Source organism: Bufo gargarizans, chromosome 9, assembly GCF_014858855.1.
Source record: "Bufo gargarizans isolate SCDJY-AF-19 chromosome 9, ASM1485885v1, whole genome shotgun sequence".
Taxonomy (NCBI): Eukaryota; Metazoa; Chordata; class Amphibia; order Anura; family Bufonidae; genus Bufo; species Bufo gargarizans.
The window spans coordinates 144,767,309-144,788,007 of NC_058088.1; the positions used below are offsets into that span (position 1 = coordinate 144,767,309).

Below are 20,699 nucleotides of genomic sequence, written 5' to 3' on the forward strand. Positions count from 1 at the left end.
ATCGTGCGCACACTGGTCTGGTGCCACCCGATCACCGTGACGTAATAGTACGTCAAAATGCGGCAAGTCACCTGCCGCCATGACACCTGATGTCATGTGTCGGTAATCGGTTGTCCAAGGCCATAAACTGCCCCTCCCCCCCCCCCCCCCCCATATTCCAGGCCCCTCACATTAAATATACTTACCTGGCTCCCAGCTACTGCTTCTCTCTGTGCAGGGATGACAACATACGGTGTCGGTGGGGGGAGCAGCTATTGGCAGGTGGGGATGGGGATGAGCCTCCCTAGCACTGCGGGTGACGCTAGGCAGGCTCCCCCCTGTCCCCACCTGCTATTGGCTGTTTCCTGTCTCTGAGGGAAGCCTACAGTGGACGCAGTTTTTTTGTCTTCTCCCCCCTGTGTTCTTCTTTGCTAAGAGACTACAGTCCCTGGTTATCGGACAGGCGGTATCGTTGATGCACCGGTGGGATCTGCAGAGATGCAGCAGCCTCCAGAGGGAGTGTCCTATGCATTGGGAACAGTGTGCATGGCGGCATTGGTGGTGCGCTTTAGGCACATGTAGGCTTGAGACCCTCCCCAAGGGGAGGAGAAGTGCTTCAGAGAGCAAGAGAAGGCTGGCAGGAAGTGGCGTCAGTGAGTGACATCAGTGATGTGCGCATAAGAGTATATGCGGCATCCTGGGACAATGGAACAGGCCCATCAACAGTTTTTTTTCTACCTTGCTAAGGTTTTTTCTGTTTTAAGTTACAGGCGGTGTCATGGATTTCCCCCTATGAATAGAGGGATTTGATTTCACAGACTATAGAGGAGAAGAGACAGTGTTGAAGACTTGTGACCTACTCCAGCCTTTTTTTTATTTTTATTTTCAATAAAAAAATTAGTATTGATTCCAGTCCCAAATGAAAAGAAGGGGGAAAGTTTCTATTCTCCTCTGGCAATAAAAAAAATGTTCAAAATGGAGACAATAAAGTCAGCTATACATCTACTTTTTCCTCTTTGTTTCATGGCATTGCTTGACTATAACATACCCATATGTCCGCAACACCAATTATTTTTTTCCTGGTAACGGTAGAAATAAAAGTAAGTCTTTTTATATCTACAGTCTCGGGCCCTTCAGTTTGGCCTGGCCATGATTCAGAGGGTCTTTACGAAGATGGTCGCAGAAATGGCAGCTCATATAAGCGAAAGAGATATTTTATTCATTCCCTATTTCCTGTTATTGTCCAATTTACTCTTAGTGCCCAATTCACAAAGGTCTTGCAGGGATTTAGTAAACGGAGTATAACAGATTCTGAAGAGATTGGGTTGGATTCTAAATCTAGAAAAATCAAGAGCCCTTTCATCTCTGGTTCAGACATTTTTCTTGGACTGGTTCTAGATTCAGTAGCCCTGAGATGTTTTTTTGCCCAGGGGAAAAAGTTGTCAGAATTCAGGAAAAAATCTTAGGTCTATACAAGAATACAGTGATATCCCTGAGAAAGTATATGTCAATTTTGGGCTCACTGACGGCAGGTATCCTGTGGTAACCTGGTCCCAGCTAAATTCCACAGATCTCCAGTGGGAAATTTTGTCTTCCTGGGAAGTGGGAAGGAAGTATCTGGAGTAAAAAGTGAGGGTTTCAAAAGAGACCCTGCAAAACTGGTGATTAAGAGAAGAAATTCAGGAGGTTTCCTGGAAAATCCAGGATTTGGTATGTCTGACCGCAGATGCCAGTCCTTAGGGATGGGGCGCCCATATTCAGAATCTGTCCCTTCAGAGTCGCTGCCAGGGTAGCTTAATAGAGTGGTCCGCCAACCTGAAAGAGCTGGCAGCAGTGAGGTTTGTGATTTTGGACACTCTTCCAGAAATTGGAGGCAGATATGTAAGGATTATGACAGACAACAGGACTATGGTATCTTACATAAACAGGCAAGGAGGTACAAGATGGAAAAATATAATGCAGGAGGCCCACGAGATCCTTATATTTGCGGAACAAAATAGTCTGTCAGCGTCTGCAGTTCATATAAGGAAACAGAAAACATCCAGGCAGATTTTCTCACTAAGCATGTTATTTTTCAAGAAGAGTGGAGCTTGAGTCATTCAGTTACAGACAGTTGGGGTGTTCTAGTAATATACCTATTTGTGACAAGTCAGAACAGGAAAATTCATATTTTTCTCTAGATCAAAGGTGATCCCCTTGTGGAGTGGATGCTTTTCTTCACAAGTGGGATTTTCCTCTAGCCGATGCATTTCCTCTCCTTAATTCCGAGAGTCTTAAAAAAGATCAAGGATGATCAAGTGAGGGTTATTCTAACTGCCTAATTTTGGCCAAGAAGAGCCTGGTTTACCTGGCTGAGAATAATGTCAGTCTTGGACCCTTGGATACTAGCGAAGGTCCAGGACTTTGTCCCAAGGTCCAGTTTTCCATCCGCAGATAAGAAAACTATCTGACTACATGGAATTTTAGAAGGACCAGAAGGACCAGGAAAGGATTCTCAGACAACCTGGTATCTACCCTTCTTAAGTAAGAAGAGTCACTATATCCATTTATGCTAGGGTTTGGAGAAGAATTTAAAAATTTTCAGGGTTAGATTTTAGGGATGTCCCTTCCCCAGCTCCAATTAATCAAATTTTAGAATTCCTCCAGAAAGGTTAAAATTAGAGTTAGCTGGTAGCACCCTAAAAATCCAGATTTTCTCTTTCTGCCCTTTTTGATCAAGACATTGCAGCTACATAATCCGTGGTTCTCTTGATTTTTTTAGAGCAATCAGTAGATCTACTCTGGTAGTTGCCTCTTAATTTCCCCCCTGGATCCTGAACCTAGTTTTGAGAGCTCTAACCAAACCTCCATTTGAGCCGATTAACTCGATCTCCATTAACTACTTGACTTTAAAATTGTGCCTCTTGGTAGCATTCACTTCAGCTCGTAGAGTAGTGAATTCCAGGCTATATCTATAAGTCCTCCCTACACTTCTATTTTGGAAGATAGGGTGCTAATCCATCCAGATCCGGCTTTTTTTCCAAAGGTTGCATCACACGTCTCAAAACATTTTCTTTCCCATGTTTTATGAGAACCCCAGTACTGATGAGCAGTTAAATCTTCATTCTTTGGATGTCAAAAGATGTCTTGTTTAGTATCTATCGAGCACTAAAGATTGGAGAAAGTCTTCCTCAATGTTTATTCTCTTTCAGGTGATGAGTAAGGGAAAATCAGTCTCAAAGAGCTCATTAGCAAGGTGGATAGCATTTGCTCTATCTTTGGCTTATACATCTTCTTGTCTGTCCCCTCCTGAAGGATTTAAAGCATATTCTACTAGTTCAATGGCCACCTCGTGGGAGAGAGGGCTTGTGCTTCTATTGAAGATATCTGTAAGGCTCTGACTTGGTCTTCTTTCTCTACATTTGTTTAAGCACTATAGGCTGCATCTAAACTCTCCTGCTGGTCTCTTTTGGGGAAAAAAGTACTTTTGGCTGTATCTTCATCCTAGTTGATTCCTCAGTGATTGGCTCTTGTGGTGTGTTGTAGCTTAAGGGAAAAATTAGGATTATTCTTACCGTTTATAGGAAGTTCAAGAACCCACGACAGCACCCTTATTTTCCCTTCCTATCTTTCTTGGTGCCACTGGTGTACTTCATGTTAAACGTTAAATGTTGGCAGAGTTTCTCTCATGCTCGGAATTTCACACTGAAGTGGGAGGAGAGTCTCCGCATTTTTATGCTGCAAGTTTCCTCTCTGTGGGGTTTGGATCCTCTCTCGTGGTCCTTTTGTGGGTTCTGAAAAATCCAATTACCGGTAAGAGTAATCTTCATCTGGGGGGGGGGGGGCACTAGCAGTCAGCGATGGACATGCCTCCCTAGTGTCACTTGCGATGCTCGTTGCCATAGTGGCCTGCTATTAGCAGCACTCCCCCCTTCCCCCCTTAGTCATTAGAAGGTTTGATCCGCACGACAGGGAGATGCAGCGATCAGGAGCGATGCTGGTGCCAAGGAGTGGGTTAGATAAAATCTATCTGAAGGGTCCAGGCATTTTGGGGGGCATTATAAGGGTTAGATAACCCCTTTAACCTTTTCATTGCATTATGGCAGGAATATTTAGGAATGTCTGCGCAGACTGGTATTATCCCAAACTCTGCTTTTTCTACCACTTGTTTGGAAGACCAAATTTCTCATTTTGATTTGAACTCTTGGCGATCAAATGGTCTGTGTGTTCTCAAAGACTTATTAGATCCAGGGGGTGATCTTACATTCACCTACTTGAGGAATAACGTCTCTATTTCTCACACAGACTTTTATAAATCCTTGAAAATGTGTTCCTTTCTTCTCTTAGCCCTATATTTCCCAGCCTTTATTGCTTCGCTTTGACACCACCTTAATAATTCTGGGACATTCGTTAGGTCCATGCCTCTCCTTCACTGGGAATCTGACCTGTATAAGTCATATAAGTCATTCAGCCTTACTAAATGACAATCTGCTTTCCAACTCATGAATAAACATTTTGGTATGTGTATCATTTCAAGAGGCAAATTTCAAGACATGTTTAAGATGGTATTACACCCCCTCAGGGTTACATCTTATGTATCCATCTGTTTCACCTTATTGTTGGAGGAAGTGTGATGCTAAAGAATCCCTTTGGCATACCTTGTGGCCTTGTCCTGGTGTAGCTTCATTGTGGAAATCTGCTAATGATTTGATCAAAGATGTTACCAAATTGTCTCTTTTTCTCACACCCAAATTGGTGCTTCTATTCATTGTTATCGATCTGCTCCCACAACATTCTCATACAGTCATAATGCATATACTAATGGCAACAAAATTAGTTATCCCTCGCCATTGGAAGGAGATCTGTACACCTCCGATTCAGGAAATCATTACGCTAATGAACTTCACTTGCCAATATGAAAAAATAAATAAATTGTTTTCCTGTTCTATCAGATGGCAGGCATCAGTGAAGGCCAGTTCGCATTTTTCGCCCGCGAACACATGCGGGCTGCCATCTTTTCTCACAAGTCCGGCAAGGCGCAGGTAAGTCCTTACCTGTGCCTGTGCGTGAGCCGGTCTGAAATCAAATGCGGTCACCGGGAGCAGGCAGTTCCGAGAACAGCCCGATGAAGGCCCCCGGCGGCTGTTCTCGGAACTGCCTGCTCCCGCTGACCGCATTTGTTTGAGACCGGCTTGCGGCGCAGGTAAGGGCTTACCTATGCCTCGCCGGACTTGTGAGAAAAGATGGCAGCCCGCATCTGCCTGCAAACTGGCCATCTCTGGCAGGCATACCAGAGAGGTTCTGCGAGTCTTCTGGGCTCCTGGCGGAGCTTGCAACTTGCCTGGTTGGAGTTTGCAAAGGCAGAGTACTTCCCTCCTACTGAATTTAATTCTGTTTGGGCGCTGCATTGCCGTCAGTCCTGTGAAGATTCCCCTGATGGCATCCTGGGCATATCTAATTCAGGGAGCTAGTTGTGACAAGTTCCTTCTGGTCCTGCAGTGAAGCTGTTGGATGTCTGGGTTACATGGGATGTCAGATACAGTGCTGCATGTCACTTCTGTTGGGGTGCACTAGGAGCATTTAAGTGAAGAGAGATGCACGAGATGGCATGGATCACAGCTCCTCATTGCAGAAGATATTTATTTCTTCTTGTGTGGCAAATGTCTACCCAGGCTAAGCCAAGCTCAGTCTCAGCTGAGCCTTCCACGGTCCATTGAGTAGCCTGACAGCAGGTTCTATTTTTGGGGTACTGTGGTTGACTCTTCTCTCTGTTGTATTTCAGAGGAGACAAGGAGTCATCCTCCTTTACAATACCCAGATCCAAAAATGGGGGATTTCTACTTTGTTTGTCATCTGCTTATACTAAACCCCTGTTCAAAGACTGTACTTCTAAAGTGGTGTAACAGGAAAACCTGTCTTTGCTGACGAAAAAAAAAGTTTTGATTATGAGTAAAGTCAGTCTTCTCTGGCTACCAGTGTTCTAAATAGATTCCAATGGCACACCACGTTAAAAGTGTGATTGCAGGAGATGTGTCCCAAAGCAGATAAATATAAAACAAAGACTCCCGCATTTCCACCAAGTTGCAAGCAGTGTTTCATTCTTTATTGTGTGTGGACTCCCAGCACATATATTTTAAACATTTTCAGCCGTGGGCCTTAATCAAAGTACTGGAAAGCTTCATAGAGTGGCTGGGAAAGGAAGGTTACTTCCAGATGGCAAGTATAAAGGTTATGGCAGCAATGACTAGAAATGGGTTCACATCCTGCTTAAGAATGGGATGCATAATAAATGGTTGTCATAGGACAGAAAATGTTGTTAGTTTATGTTAGTTTTATTTTCTTAACTGTATTATAGTTACATTCTATCAATATATTGTCCATTGTTATAATATATTCAGCTTCATCATCACGTAGTTTTATTCATAGTTTTATAAAACTTCCTCATTATATTTCTCTGCCACCCCTTTCTGCAAAGATTGGTTAGAGTAGTCAGGATAAAGTTAACCCGGTATAAAATTGATAGATTATTATTTGTTTCCCTGTACAGGTATTTAATATTACATTAAATGTTTATTTAAAGTTTATTTTGATGTGTTGTCTATCGAATCTACTGTTTTAGGGACTTTCCTCATCCTCAGTGGTTAATCCAGGAAATATTGGACATTTAGGATCAGAAAAAAAAGTGAGCAGTGGTAAGTACTGATAATCTAAAGTAGTACATTTTTTTTGTATTATGAATCACAGTAAGTCCTTTGCATGAAGTTGTTTTGACACAGTTATATCATATCCACATTTTAGTATTGATATTAGGTTCCTATTAGACAAGAAGATATTTTTTTTATGAAAGAGCAGTGGTCAACAGTTCAGCTCGTTGTTTTCATTCAGACGTTGTTTATTTACACCAAAAAATTAATTGCTAAATATTTAAAGCTCAAAATGCTGACACAATAAACCCTATCCCATAAAATCAATTAAAAGCCATTAATGGTTTTTAATTGGTTTTCTGGGTTAAGGTTTATTGGGTCAGTATTGTGATTAACCCCTTCCCGACATATGACATAATAGTACGTCATAGCGGGAAGTGACTTCCCGCAATATGACGTATTACTACGTCATGCATATCAGGCGGGCACCAGAACAGTGTGCGCCCGATCAGTGCAGGGGTCCTGCTGTGGATCAACCCATTCTATGCGGCGGTCAGCACTGACCGGACATAGAAGGTGTTTGTGGCGGGTAGAGCATTCCCATCGGATGCCCACGCTGCATAGGCATTGGGACCTGCCTTCTATGGAAAGCTAGGAGATCCAGCTCTTGTAATACACTAACAGGCAATGCATTACAATACAGATGTAGTGCATTACATTGTGAAAAAAAAAAGTATTTTTAATAATAAAAAAAACTAAAACACCCTTTTACCCTAATTTTACAAGGAAAAAATAGAAAAAATGAGAAAACTAACATTAGGTATCGCCACATTCGTAATGACTGGCTCTCTAAATATATCACATAATCTACCCGTCAGATAAACACTGTTAAAAAAAAGAAAAAACTGCCAAAAAAGCCTTTTTTGTCACCCTACATCACAAACTAACGCAACCCCTAGCGATCAAAAAGTCATATGTACTCAAAAATAGTACCAGTCAAAAAATGAGTAATCATCTAAAAAATATGGAGACACTAAAACATGATATTTCTTTTTGTTTCAAAAATGGTTTTATTGTGTAAAACCATATTAGGTATTACCACATCCGTAACGAACTACCCTATAAAAATATCACATTACCTGACCCCTCAGATGAACACCGTTAAAAAAAAAAAAAAAAAAAAAAAAAAAAAAAGAAAGTGCTATTTTTTGTACATCACAAAAAGTGTAGTGCTAAGCGATCAAAAAGTCATATGTATCTCAAAATTGTACCAATCAAACCATCATCTCATCCTGCAAAATATGAGCCCCTACATAAAACAATTTCTGAAACGATAAAAAAAAAAATGGAGACACTAAAACATTTTTGTTTCAAAAATGCTTTTATAATGTAAAACTTAAATAGAAAGAAGTATACATAGTTACATAGTTGATACAGTTTAAAAAATAAATCAGTCCATACATATAGGGAATTGTCACTTCCGTAACGACCTGCTCTACAGGTGCACATGAACTACCTCTACATGTGAACGCTGTAAAAATATATATAAATAAATAAAAACTGTTCCAAGACAACCAATGTTTTGGTCACCTTGCCCCATAAAGTGTACTATTGAATGATCAAAAAATCACATGAACCCAAAAATGGTACCAGTAAAAACATCAACTCTTCCTGCAAAAAAAGAGCCCCTGCACAACACGATCAGCAGAAAATTTAAACAAATCTGGCTTTCAGAACATGGAGGCACAAAAACATGGTATTGTTTTCAAAAGTCGTTTTATTGTGTAAAACCAAAATAAAATTTTTAAAAATTACACCGATATAAAAATTATTTCCAAGGTATAGTCAATTATACATTCCGATCAATGTGGCTTATTCCGGGGAATAGTACTCATTAAAATATAAGGCATATCTTCTCTAGTATGCAAGTGACGGGGGGGGGGGGGTGCCTTCGTTCCATATTATCACTTGATGCCACTAAGGCCTTTGACAGGGTGGAGTGGGGTTTCCTCTGGACAACAATTAGGTATTTTGGAATTGGGGATCATTTTATTGATCTTACACGCCTGGGCCCTCCTCACGGCCGGCCAGTGAAAGTTTTTGGGGATGTATTTTGTGCTCATGGGGGCAGTATTTTGGATGGACTGTGGTATTTGGCTATGTTGGGGTGGTATAATGTGCATAATGTCAATACAATTCAGTTGTATATAGCTCTTAGCTTACATGTATAAGTGAGGAAAAATTGCTATTCACTTTTTATAAAGTGCTTGCACTTTCAATCCTTTATTTGCAAAACGTTGAAAGCAGTGTCTAGGCTCGCAGGCCTGTGTTTTATGAGGGAGTAATTTGATATTTTGCAGTGGTATAATGTGCCACAATATGGTATTGCTGGCCCTGACTTCCATCAATTTGTGCCCGACTACAAACGGGGCCACTTCAAGTTCTCAGTCCGCCCCTGCTTACTGGGAACAAGTCTTCATAGGGATGCTCATTCATGATAACTGACCGGTATAATTGTGCCGCACAACTCTCTGTGTAATCAGGGTAACTAAATGAAGGGGGATAGACTGTGATGGCGATCATTCCTCCGCAGTCGCTTTACATTGGCCTGTGTAATAGGCTGATGCAAATGAGAGGCAATCAACATTTAAATTTTTTATTTGCGGCCCCTTGAAATAGAGCGATGTGTCAATGCGGCCCTCAGACCAAAAAAGGTTGTTCACCCCTGCAATAGAGCATTGTTCTGCATGAAAATCATGGTTTTCTTGGAAGAAGCAGACTTTTTCCTGTACCACAGTTTGAAGAAAATGTCTTGTTTTGGGAGTTGATTTTGAGTCCATCTTCACCACTAAAAGGTTGAGCTAGGGTTTAGGGCAGTTGAGCCATGTCATTATTCTTTCATCTTTAAGGCCTTTACTGGCTAGCCATGCAGTGGATTGATGCATTCGATGGAGCAATGTCCTGCATAAAGATCATGTTTTCCTCGAAAGATGCAGACTTTTTCCTGTACCTCTGCTTAAAGAAAGTGTCTTCTTAATACAGGCAGTAGGTTTCGGAGTTGATTTCACCTTCAACATGAAAATGTTCAACTAGCTCATCTTTAATAATACCAGCCCATAGCAGTACCCCACCTTCACCTTACTGGCATCTGAGCCAAAGTGGAGCTCTATGCCCATTACTGATCCAGCTATCCATCTGGTCCATCAAGAGTCACTCTCATCTCATCAGTCCACAAAACCTTTGAAAAATTCTTCAGCTATTTCTTGGCCCAGTTTCAACTTGTGTCTTGTTCATTGGTGGTCTGTTTTTAGGCTTCCTTACCTTGGCCATGTCCCTGAGCACTGAACACCTTGTATGTTTTTTTATTCCCTGTTGACCATTTGCAGCAAAACATTTGATGGTTCTGTGATCACACTCCAATATCTTATCAATTTCAAGAATACTGCATCCCTCTGAAATACTTTTAACATTTTGGGACTTTTTAGAACCAGTTAAAACTCTTTTTGGCCCATTTTACCAGAGGAAAACAAGCTGCCTGATAATTATGCACCCCTTGATATAGGGTCTTGATCTCTTTAGGCCACAACCTCCCTCATTACACAAATACACATTACCTGATATATGCTTCAATCCAGTGGCATAACTAGAAATCACTGAGCCCCATAGCAACTTTTTGATTGGGTTCCAATGCAGCTGCTTCCCCTATAGCTATGCCTCTGCTTCAATTCAATAAAATCCAATAAAAAATTAAAATGGTAAATTTGGCAGAAATCACACAGGGAGGGGCTAGTTACTAAGGTTATTTTCACATCTGTGTTTTCAAATCCACTATTGAGATCCGTCATAGGATCTCAATAGTGGAAGAAAGCGCTTTAGTTTTGTCCCCATTCATTGTCAATGGGGACAAAACTGAACTGAACGAAACGGAATGCACCAAAATGAGTTCCGTTTGGTTGCGTCCCCATGGCGGACAGAAAAATGGTGCAAGCAGCGTTTTTCTGTCCACGATGTGGTGCGTAGCAAGACGGATTTGTCCTGACACACAATGTAAGTCAACGATGATGGATCCGTTTTCTCTGATACAATAGAAAATGGATCCGTCCCCCATTGACTTTCAATGGTGTTCAAGACGGATCCGTCATGGCTATAGAAGACATAATACAACCGGATCTGTTTATGACTTATGCATGCGGTTGTATTATTGTAACGGAAGCGTTTTTGCAGATCCATGACGGATCCGCAAAAAACACTAATGTGAAAACAAACTTAGTTGCGATGGGGCCCTATGATATCTGTCCCCTGCTATTATGATTGTTTTTTTTCTTGAAATCTGTGGCAAAAAATGCAAATGAAATAAATACTCCAGGGACAGAATGAATGAAGAGCACAAGGCAGTTTTACTGCAAATTTTTCAATTTTGCCACACTAAGGCCGTTGTGCGGCCGTTCCGTACATTGCGGACAGCAATTTGCGGTCCCCAATGCACGGGCAACATCCGTGCGGTGGCCGGGACGGATTGAGACCCATTAAACTTGAATGGGTCCGTGATCCGTGATGCGGGGAGCACATGGCCGGTGCCCGCATATTTCGGACCTGCTGTTTATGGGCCACAATACGACCACGGCCAGGCAACGGCCGTGTGCATGAGGCCTAAGAATTTTCTTCTAGTTATCCAATATAAGACATGGTAAATTAAATGGTGGTATAAAAAAATATATAGTGTCCCACAAAAAAAGGCCCTCATATAGCTATGCTAACAGAAAAATTAAAAATGTATGGTTATTAGAACGTTGGGAACGTAAGGGGTTAAAGGGATTGTCCCATTACTACAGCTAATCCCCTGTTCTCAAGATACAGTGTTAAGTGTCTGATTGGCATGGGGTCCAACTTCTATCATCGCTGATCACTATAACAGGGACCTGTGTTTCCGTATTTGAATGGGCCGGCGGACACAAATGCATGCATCTGCTCCATTTAACTCCATGGGACCTCAGAAGATGGGAAAGTGCAAGTGTTCACTTATCTCCAGCAGTTCTATAGAGTTGAATAGAGCGGCCCATTCAAAGAGGGCAAAATGGGCCCCTATACTAGTGGTTGGCGTGGGCCCGAGTGGTCAGACTCCCACTGATCAAACGCTTATTCCCAACCATGTGGATATGGGATACGTTGTTATAATGGAATAACCCATTTAAATACATTTTCTGTTGCCAGCAAGAAACTGGACAATGCTGGGAAGTGGGCTATAAGTAAGAAATGCACCCCTACTGCCCGTTGGCTTTGTTTACCTGATTGTAGCACCAATGTCATATCGACAACACGTGGTAACTGTAGCCAATCATTGGCCTTAAAGGGAACCTGTCACCAGTTTTATGGTGTCCTAACTAAGGGCGACATAAATAAGTGACTGATTCGCTTAGCAAAATGCTGGGTCACTTTCTTTAATTGACCCAGTCAATCTGCCAACATCTTGTATTGAAAAGCTCCAGCTGATAATGATGAGTCATGAATATTCATGAGCTCCTGACTCTCCCCGCCCACCTGCTACTGATTGGCAGTTATTTTCCATATGAATCAGCAGCAGGTGGGCAGGGGAGTGGCTATAGCTCTGAATTAAATATACGCTGGATTCAATGACATCACGCCGGACTCGAATCAGTTCATTAGCATGTGGCATCTTTGTGTGTATATTATGAGGTAACCATCTGTCACACCAGTAAGTGACTACATCTAAGGCACTTTTTAGTAGTTAATGATTGTATATAATTAGTTAGATTATAATCAAATATCCACATGACAGGTTCCCTTTAAAGGTTCAGTAGCTGCAGGGCTGGATCTTCTAGGTGAGCAGTGGTGCCTTCTCGCTTTAGCCTATTTCCCAGCAATGGTTTCTTGCAGAAACAAGAAAGCACATGTAGCTGTACCTCTCAAGCTATATTTATGCGTTCATATTGAAAGAAATAAATTTTTATACATTTGGGACTGTTCTCTCATTTAGTCTGATACATTTACCCTTATTTTATTTCTAGCATTACAAAAAGACAGAGGCACCAAGGAGATATGGAATGTTTTGGAAGTTCCAGATGGGTTAGAATGTGATGACTCTTTGGACCCAAGAGTACAGCCTGAGTAAGTTAGATATATATATATGTGTGTGTGTGTGTGTATGTCCACATTTTCAGAATCGTAAGACACATGCCAGGTTTTTGTATAATCTGTTTTTATTAAGGTTTTATCAATTCATGTTTTGTAAACACAACTCACCATGTCATCATCAATCCGCAAATAAGTTGACAAATAGTCCCATGAAAGTGAGAACGACTTGAAGACAAGATAATCGTAGTTGTTTTGCCTATTTTGGCTCCTCCTCTTTTGAGAGGGCATAATAAGGGCTAAGATGATCTGTCAGCGATGACACACTCAAATTCCACAGACGCCATGAAGGTTGTCCATGTGTTCCAAAGGGCCAAAAAGGTAGATGAGCAGTCATGAGCATCAGCTACTAGTATCTCCATTCTATGGATAAGTCAAACTTCTTCTGACCATTCATGGAAAGAGGGTTCTCATAAGATGCTCCCCAGCTTTAGACAGATTATTTGGAAAATATATTTTCTACTTATTAAAGCTTTGTTGGTGGTTTAATAAAGTGAAGGGTCGGTAACTTACGCACACACACAGCCCTGCTACATAGCTGTCATACATACATATACACTATGCATTCAACTACATATACACATGTATACACTATACGTGGCACTACATACAGATGTAGCCAGCATTAAAGTCAAACCTGATGCGTTATCCCACTAGCTTATCTCACTAACTTAGTTTAATTATGTGCAAAGCTTCTAAAGCTTAAAGGTGGTGTTCAGTTACACTGCTGGGATGGCACGCAATCCTAATTAACTTTGTGCTGGCTACATCTGTATACACAGGTATACACAATTTATTGCACTGCACATACACTACATATACTGTAGCACTGCATGTACACAGGTATAGACTACTGCACTACATTTGCACTTACTTGCTATGACAGCAAGTCAGTCTGCTGCTGCAGGCTGGTGAGAGCAGGAACACGTCTGCTGTCCTTAGAGGAGAAGGGCCAGCTCCTGGAGTCAGGATGATGAGGATTATCTGCTGAGGACAGTCCGCCTACTACTTAGTATTCTGGGCACATGAAGAGCAGCCAGTGGGAAGAAGCAGGTCATAGGGGCAGCACTGCTGGCATTTCCAGGCACCCACACCAGGAGAGATGCCAGACATATATGTATGTGCTCACAGGAGGTACAGGCTTCCCCAGTCAAGATGTGCTATGTACATTATTATACAAGTTCTGCCTTTCACAATGTGATAACTGCCCGTAGCGAGCAAGACAGAGGCGGCACTGCACACGGGAGAGATCCTTCCTTCCAGTGCTCTACTTTATTTTACCCCCCCGCTACCTGTCAGCCTTCTCTGCAGCCCCGCTCTCCGTGTAACAACTTCCTGCCTGCAGCAAGCAAGTGAGAGGAGGTGCTGCAAACAGGGAATAGTTGTGTCTGTCCAGCACTCTCTCTCAACTCTCACCACCGCTGCCCCGCATTCTTCTCTATTGCCCCACACTCTGTAACAACTCCAGCAATTAAGAGAGGAGGCGCTGCACACGTGGGACCGCTTCATCCTTCCAGCTCTCTCCCTCAACTCTCACCCCCGTTGTCCTGCATCCTTCTCTGCTGCTTCTTTCTTCCCTGGCTTCACTGCCATATGCAGCCACTGCTGAAAACATTGGTACACCAGGTAGTGCGCTCGCCATGTTCTCTAATGGGAATTTCTATTAACCCCTTTGCGCACCTGGGCGTACAGTTACATCCAAATTCCTAACTGGTCCATTTGATTGATTAGTGTATGCAGACTAACCAATTAGAGCGTACTTCGGCTGAAAATGACAGTTTCAGGCTCTGATCTCCTCCATTTGTGACAGAGGAGATCAGAGCCTACAAAAAGGTACTCCTCTGAACACCCATTGTGCCTCCCTTGTTGCTGTCTGTGCACCCCCCGAATGTTCCATGCTAATGACCTCCCCTCTGAGCGCTCCTGATCAGATTTAGTGTCAGTGCAAAATTGACAGCATTATAAGTAACATAGTAACATAGTTTATAAGGCTGAAAAAGACATCTGTCCATCCAGTTCAGCCTGTTATCCCGTAAGTTGATCCAGAGGAAGGCAAAAATCCCCAGTGAGGTAAAAGCCAATTTTCCCCACTTTAGGTAAAAAAAATTCCTTCCCGACTCCAATCAGGCAATCTGAAAAGGGTTGAGCGAACCCGTGGAAGTTCAGGTTCACCGGGTTCGGCCGAACTTCAGGTCAAAGTTCGGGACCCAAACTTCATTCGAACTTCACTCCGAACCCTGACCCCATTTAAATCAACCGCAGGTCCTGAAGAAAAGAAGATACTGGCTGTGTGATCAAGTGGATGAGGTGAGTTTTTTTTTTTTTGTTTTTTTTTTAACCCTTCATTTTATTTAGCATTCTGTTTTAAGAATGCTATTATTTTCCGTTATAACCATATCATAACGGAAAATAATAAAATCACCCGAACTTCAGTGAAAAAGTCCGGGTTCAGGTGCGGGTACCCGAACTCACAAAGTTCGGTACGAACCCGAATAACTCCCTGGATCAACAACCCATCTCTAGTAGCAATAGATGAGTATTGCAAAGTATAACACAGCCATCAGCCCCAATAAATCTGAGTAAAAATTAAAAAGAATTAAATAAACATTTTAATAAAAAAAGATTTTTCTCATATCCTCTAATTTATTTTATTTAAGTGAAAAAATTAAACTTCACATAATTGGTATTGCTGTGTCTGAAACGCCCTGACCTATAAAAGGATCACGTTCTTTATTCCACTTGGTGAATGCCATAAAAAAATTTAACTCACAGAATAAAATAATCATATCAAATATACCGCATGAAGAACCCCATAAAAAATAAAAAACACTGACAGAATTTTTGCCCATTCCACCTCCTGAAAAATTGAATAAAATGTTATCAAAAAGTCATATGGTACCAATAGAAAGTGCAGCCTGTAAAAACAAGCCCTTACACAGCTACGTTGATGGAAAAAATAATGACCATGCAAATTTATTTTTTTTAAATAAAAGGTGATTTTGTGATTTAAAAGTGGTAAGCCATGGAAAAAAACAAATTTGGTATCTCTCGTTTCATTTACCATTTTCTACACCTGTTTTAGGTGTAGAAAATGATCTTACAACTGTCTTACATTAAGAAGCAGCAGTGGATCCGCCAAAGTTATGTAGAGGCCGGCACCTCTACATAACTCCGGTGGATCCACTGCCAGTGCAGGGCTGTGTCCCTGTATTGCAATTTTTGCCCACTTTATTGCCTAAAAAAATAATAATAAATAATAAAAATTAAAAGAGATCAAATCTGAAGTCATCTGTACCCAAAATAGGTACCAATAAAAACTGCAGTTCAACAAATGAGCCCTCACACAGCTCGGTCAAAAAATAAAAGGCTTGGCCCTTAAAAACAAATTCAGTAAATTCCATGTTAGAAAATGCAGATGCCATTCCTTACCTTTAGAACTCTTTCATCTGCCCATGCAGCAGTTTCCAACCACATACAGTATGGGGTGTTGCTGTATTCAGGAGAAAATTGGTAACTAATTGTTGGGTGCATTTTCTCCTGCTACACCTTGTAAAAATGAAAATTTGGGGCTAAAAAGAAATTTTCTTGTAAGAATGTTATTTTTCATTTTCATAGCAAAGTTTTTCTAAATTCTATGAAATGCTTATGGGGTCAAAGCACTCACAGCACCCATCGATAAATTCCTTGAGGCTTCTAGTTTCCAAAATGTTACTTTTTGTGGGTTTCCTTTCTTGAGGGACCTCAGGATCCCTTTAAATGTGACATAGCTCCTGAAAACCATTACAACAAAATCTGCCCTTCAAAAACCATATTGCGTTCCTTGCCTTCTGTGCCCTGCCGTGTGCCCATGTAGAGATTCATGATCACATATGGGGTGTTTCTGTAAATTGCAGACTCGGGGTAATAAATACTGAAGTTTGTTTTGCTGTTAATAGGGTTGAGCGAATTTACCGAATTTTGCGAGTTCGGGTACCCAGACTTTTTCACTTAAGTTCCAGTTCAGTGTTCGGGTGATTTTATAATAATAGCATCCTTAAGACAGAATGCTAAATAAAATGGCCGATGAAGGGTTACAAATAATAATAATAACAATAAAAAAAACTCACTTCATCCACTTGATCACGAAGCCGGTATCCTCTTCTTTCTGCAGGACCTGCAAAATGACCTGCGAGGACGTCACCACGTGGTGAGCACGGTGACGTCATCGCAGGTCCTGATAAATGAAGATAGAAGGACCTGCGGTGACATCATCGCAGATCCTTTTGCAGGTCCTGAAGAAAGCAGAGGATACTGGCTGCGAGATCAAGTGGATGAGGTGAGTTTTTAAAAAAAAAATATTTTTAACCTCTCAATGACCATTTTATTTAGCATCCTGTCTTAAGAATGCTATTATTTTCCATTATAACCATGTTATAACAGAAATTAATAAAGTGAAGTTCGGGTCCCCATTGACTTTAATTGGGTCCGAGTTCGGGGTCAAGTTCGGGTCCCGAACTTTGACCTGAAGTTCGTCCAAACCCGGCAAACCCGAACTTCCACGGGTTCACTCATCCCTAGCTGTTAACCATTGCTGAAACGCACACAAAAAAAAAATCTACATTTTCCTTTAATTCTTGTGGAACACCTGAAGGGTTAACAAAGTTTGTAAAATCAGTTTTGAATAATTTGAGAGGCGTAGTTTCTAAAACGGGGTCATTTATGGGTGGTTTTTATTATGTAAGGCCCTCAAAATTACTTCAGAACTGTTAAGGACACAGGGCGTACAGGTACGCCCAGATGTCCTGGTACTTGAGGACACAGGGCATACCTGTACGTCATGTGTATTTCCGATCACAGGCGGTGATCGGAACAAGGTGCCTGCTCAAATCATTGACCAGGCATCTTGGGTTGGCGATCGTTGGGGCTTTTACTGTAGTTGCGGCGGGCGGTCGGAGGTGCCATCGGGTCCCTGTGCCGCTGTAAGGGGGACCCGATGGCATGAAAGGCAGCGCAATGTCTTCCTTAGGCATCGGCGCTGCCTTTCGGTGACGGGTCTGTGAGATCCAGCCCCCTGGATCTCACAGGCAGGAAACTGTATGAGTAATGCACACAGTATTACTCATACAGCCAATGCATTCCAATACAGAAGTATTGGAATTCATTGTAAAGGAGATCAGAACCCCAAAAGTTGAAGTCACAAAGTGGGACAAAAAAATAAAGTGAAAAATAAAGTTGAAAAAAAAAGTTTTCCCCCCAAAAAATTACGTTTCAAGTAAAAAAAAAAAAGTCATTTCCCCCAAATTAAAAAAAATTGGTAAAAATAGGAAAAAAATAAGTAGACCGGCTCTATAAGCATATGCCATGACCTAACCCCTCAGATGAACACCATAAAAAAATTATAAAAACTGTGCTAAAAAAAAACATTTTTTTGTCACCTTACATCACAAAAAGTACAACAGCAAGCGATCAAAAAGGCGTATGTCCACCAAAATAGTACCAATCTAACCGTCACCTCATCCCGCAAAAAATGAGCCCCTACCTAAGACAATCACCCAAAAAATTAAAAAAACTATGGCTCAGAATATGGAGACACTAAAACATCGTTTTGTTTTGTTTTGAAAAAGTTGTTATTGTGTAAAACTTAAGTAAATTTAAAAAAAGTTAACATATTAGGTATCGCCGCGTCAGTATCGACCGGCTCTATAAAAATATCACATGACCCCTCAGGTGAATACCGTAAAAAAAAAAAAAAAAAGAAGTGTGAAAAAAGCGATTTTTTTTTTTGTCACCTCACATCACAAAAAGTGTAATAGCAAGCGATCAAAAAGTCATACACACCCCAAAATAGAGCCAATCAAACCGTCATCTCATTATGCAAAAATGATACGCTACCCAAGATAATCACCCCAAAACTGAAAAAAGTTGGGCTCTCAGACTATGGAGACACTAAAACATGATTTTTTTTGTTTAAAAAATGAAATCATTGTGTAAAACAGTGGTGCCCAACCTACGGCCCGCGGGCCACATCTGGCCCGCGAAGCTGTGTGATCTGGTCTGCGCAGTGATGGGAGGCAGAGCTTGCACCCAGCTGAAGAAGCAGATGAAGGTATACTCCAGGGCGGCTGCAGTGGCGCAGTACAGAAAGCCTGGAGGCAAATCAGGGAATGCATGTGAGTAGTAAATAATTTCTGTGACTGTAGTGCGTAGTGTCTGTGGACTCTGCGGGGTGCGTTGTGTGTGTGGACTCAGTGCGTCTCTCACCGCTGTCGTTCTACTGTGCGGAGGGCTCACAATTCCCCATTTTGCGCGAGTGCTGTGTCTGGGTGCGTGCGCTGTGCTGGTCCTTGTGACCGGACTGTATCGGGGAAAGGAAGGGCCGACTCTTAATGGCGGGCACAGGCGACAGTGTGTGTCGGCAGTGTGGTTTCAGAAGGGCTGCCCCTGTGAGTGTGGCTGGTACCTTAGTGAGGACAGTTGGAATATCCTGAAGGGCCAGTGGAGTCCATGTGGCAGGGGTCCGGCAGTACATGGCTATGAGGGGTAAGAAGGGAACCACTCCTTGTTGTTTGGGAAGGCCAGGACATGAGTGGTGTTCAATGCCCAGATGTGCCCCCTTCTCAATAGTAATGCTCACATGTGCCCCCTTCACAGTAGTATGCTCACATGTGCCCCCTTCACAGTAGTATGCTCACATGTGCCCCCTTTATAGTAGTAATGCTCACATGTGCCCCCTTTACAGTAGTATGCTCACATGTGCCCCCTTTATAGTAGTAATGCGCACATGTGCCCCCTTTACAGTAGTAATGCGCACATGTGCCCCCTTTACAGTAGTAATGCGCACATGTGCCCCCTTTACAGTAGTAATGCTCACATGTGCCGACTTCATGGTTAAAATGCCCAGATGTGCCCCCTTCTCATTAGTAATGCCCACATGTGCACCCTTCACAGTAATAATGCTCACATGTGCCCTCTTTACAGTAGTAATGCCCAAATGTGCACCCTTCACAGTAATAATGCTCACACGTGCCTCCTTTACAGTAGTAATGCTCACATGTGCCCCCTTGACAGTAGTAATGCTCACATGTGCCCCCTTTACAGTAGTAATGCTCACATGTGCCCCCTTCATGGTACAAATGCCCAGATGTGCCCCCTTTACAGTAGTAATGCCCACATGTGCACCCTTTACAGTAATAATGCTCACATGTGCCCCCTTTACAGTAGTTATGCTCACATGTGCCCCTTCACAGTAGTAATGCTCACGTGTCCCCTTCTTAGTAGTAATGCTCACATGTGTCCCCTTTATGGTAAAAATGAGCAGATGTGTCCCCTTCTCCATAGTAATGCTCACATGTGCCCCCTTCACAGAAATAATGCTCACATGTGCCGCCTTCATGGTAAAAATGCCCAGATGCACCCCCTTCACAGTAGTAATGCACACACGTGCCCCCCTCACAGTGTTTGCATTTCTTTCTGGCAAAGCTACCTGGTTCTGGCCTGAAAAATTTATACCATATATGTATGCGACTGCCCTCCTTTCAGTTCTATGGGGTCAACAAATATAACACAGTGCTGGCTCATCTATTTGCGTCGACCCCATAGAAGTGAATGGAAGTGGTAACCCTGCCGAACTCCACACTGCCAGACACCATTTTGCCGGCTTAGTTTTAGAGATAGGTGATTATCAGACAATGTGGGCATATCCTAGCAATATGCACTCATTGTCTGAGAAGGGAATACCCCTTTAACGTCCTAAATAATAAAATTACATTTCATAATGATTCCAATGTAAAGTAGACATTATATTAATTAAAAGCTATTTTATGACATCTCACTATCTGTTTTTAATGCGTAGAAATTCCAATTGTTTTTTCTTTTTCTAAAGTAAAGGTAAAACATATCTACTAAAATTTACCATTTACATGAAGTACAATGTGTCACCAAAAATGTCTCAATAAGTAAAAGAATTCC

General features: G+C 41.9%; 1 protein-coding gene across 1 annotated transcript in view; it reads left to right on the forward strand.

The window, feature by feature from the left end:
- Positions 1 to 20,699, forward strand: part of DNAAF6 (dynein axonemal assembly factor 6) — a 61,021-nt gene that overhangs the window by 26,972 nt on the left and 13,350 nt on the right. Inside the window, exons 4-5 of the mRNA XM_044305472.1 lie at positions 6,578 to 6,650; positions 12,629 to 12,728. Of these exons, the coding sequence (XP_044161407.1) occupies positions 6,578 to 6,650; positions 12,629 to 12,728 (173 nt within the window). The remainder of the gene's footprint in view (positions 1 to 6,577; positions 6,651 to 12,628; positions 12,729 to 20,699) is intronic.